Source organism: Sinocyclocheilus rhinocerous, unplaced genomic scaffold (genome assembly GCF_001515625.1).
Source record: "Sinocyclocheilus rhinocerous isolate Xijiao unplaced genomic scaffold, SAMN03320098_v1.1 scaffold47955, whole genome shotgun sequence".
Classification (NCBI taxonomy): domain Eukaryota; kingdom Metazoa; phylum Chordata; class Actinopteri; order Cypriniformes; family Cyprinidae; genus Sinocyclocheilus; species Sinocyclocheilus rhinocerous.
Window position 1 is genome coordinate 1 of NW_015670942.1, and position 1269 is coordinate 1269.

The window sequence follows — 1269 nt, forward strand, 5'->3', positions numbered from 1 at the left end:
CACATTCTCATAATGATCTTGTCCATTTTTCTGCCAGGAGATTGTTACTTCTTTGGGGTAAAATCCTGTAGTATGACACACGACTTGAGAGGAGGAAGACTTCTTCAGCAGAGACACCTGAGGAGAGACTGAAGAGAGAAGATGATTAAAAATGATGAAGTGGGACTGAATAAGAAAATTAGACAAAGCCTACAACATTCAAATAAAATAATTCTTATACATTTCTTCTTATAATCTGTTGTAGTTTTGAGCACAGCTCATATCAATAGCTTTATCAGATAATTATAAAAAGTTAATTTTTCAAAGTTTGATTGAAACCTTTTTTTCCACTGCATGCATACACAATAAAGTCTCAAGTTATTTTTGAATTACTGTTTCACACAATTCAATTTGCTTATATGTTGTGTTGTTGTATGATAAAAAGCCCTGACAAATGCTAAACTATGCATAATAATAATATAGCATTATGCTAAGGAATACATATTTTCACTTTATTGTATATTATCTGTTTTCTGGCAGCACACTTCTTAAACTAGATCATGTACAGATACTCCAGTGATGCCCAAGATGTAAAATATGCAGGTTTATACCATAAATATCTCATGTATGGCTTTTACATCCTGTTCTCATTTTTAAGCAGATGAATGTTTTTTTATGAAGCATGAACATGCTCTGTTTCTAGCTAAAGATGTGAATGCAGTTATGATAAACACTCACTATACAGTGTTCTGCAGTGACCCAGAAACTCATATTATTACCTTTTCTCTCCAGAGTGTCCTTGCCATAACCCACATACTTCTGCAGCCACTCGATGCATGTGTTCTCCAGATATCCTTTCTGCTGCATTGCGTATGCTCCAGTGGAATCCCATTTAACCTTGGTAGCCACAGCTTGATCTTTAGCAGCAGTCCAGGTGCGGGTGTTCAAGTCCAGACTGAGGAAGTCCCCTCCATCATAACCATACTGCATGTATCCTCGTTTGGTGCCATCATCCAGCTCACAGCCGTACATCCACTGGAGTGTGTGAACACCTGAGAAGAGAGAAACATCACAGATTATTATATCACTCACCTTTCCTCATTTCCTCGAATACAATCTCAAAGACTTGTTGATTAAGCAGAACATATTCCAGTCTTCTTTTTCTACACAAAACCAAACATCCACATAAAGATGAGAGCAATTATGATTAGCTCATGGAACTGGTTGGTACTAAAATATACAAGCATCCAGGAAAAGTGAACAGACAAATATGTCTGCATATAAACATGA

The 1269-nt window shown here is 36.5% G+C and overlaps 1 protein-coding gene across 1 annotated transcript; it reads right to left on the minus strand.

The window, feature by feature from the left end:
* Positions 1 to 3: 3 nt before the first annotated feature.
* LOC107734377 (BOLA class I histocompatibility antigen, alpha chain BL3-6-like) lies at positions 4 to 1149 on the minus strand (the record flags this gene model as incomplete). Its single annotated transcript, XM_016546319.1, has 2 exons — positions 759 to 1149; positions 4 to 128 (listed from the first exon to the last, which is right to left on the minus strand). Coding segments are annotated over exons 1-2 (378 nt in total), but the record flags the coding sequence as incomplete, so codon positions are not given.
* Positions 1150 to 1269: the final 120 nt, after the last annotated feature.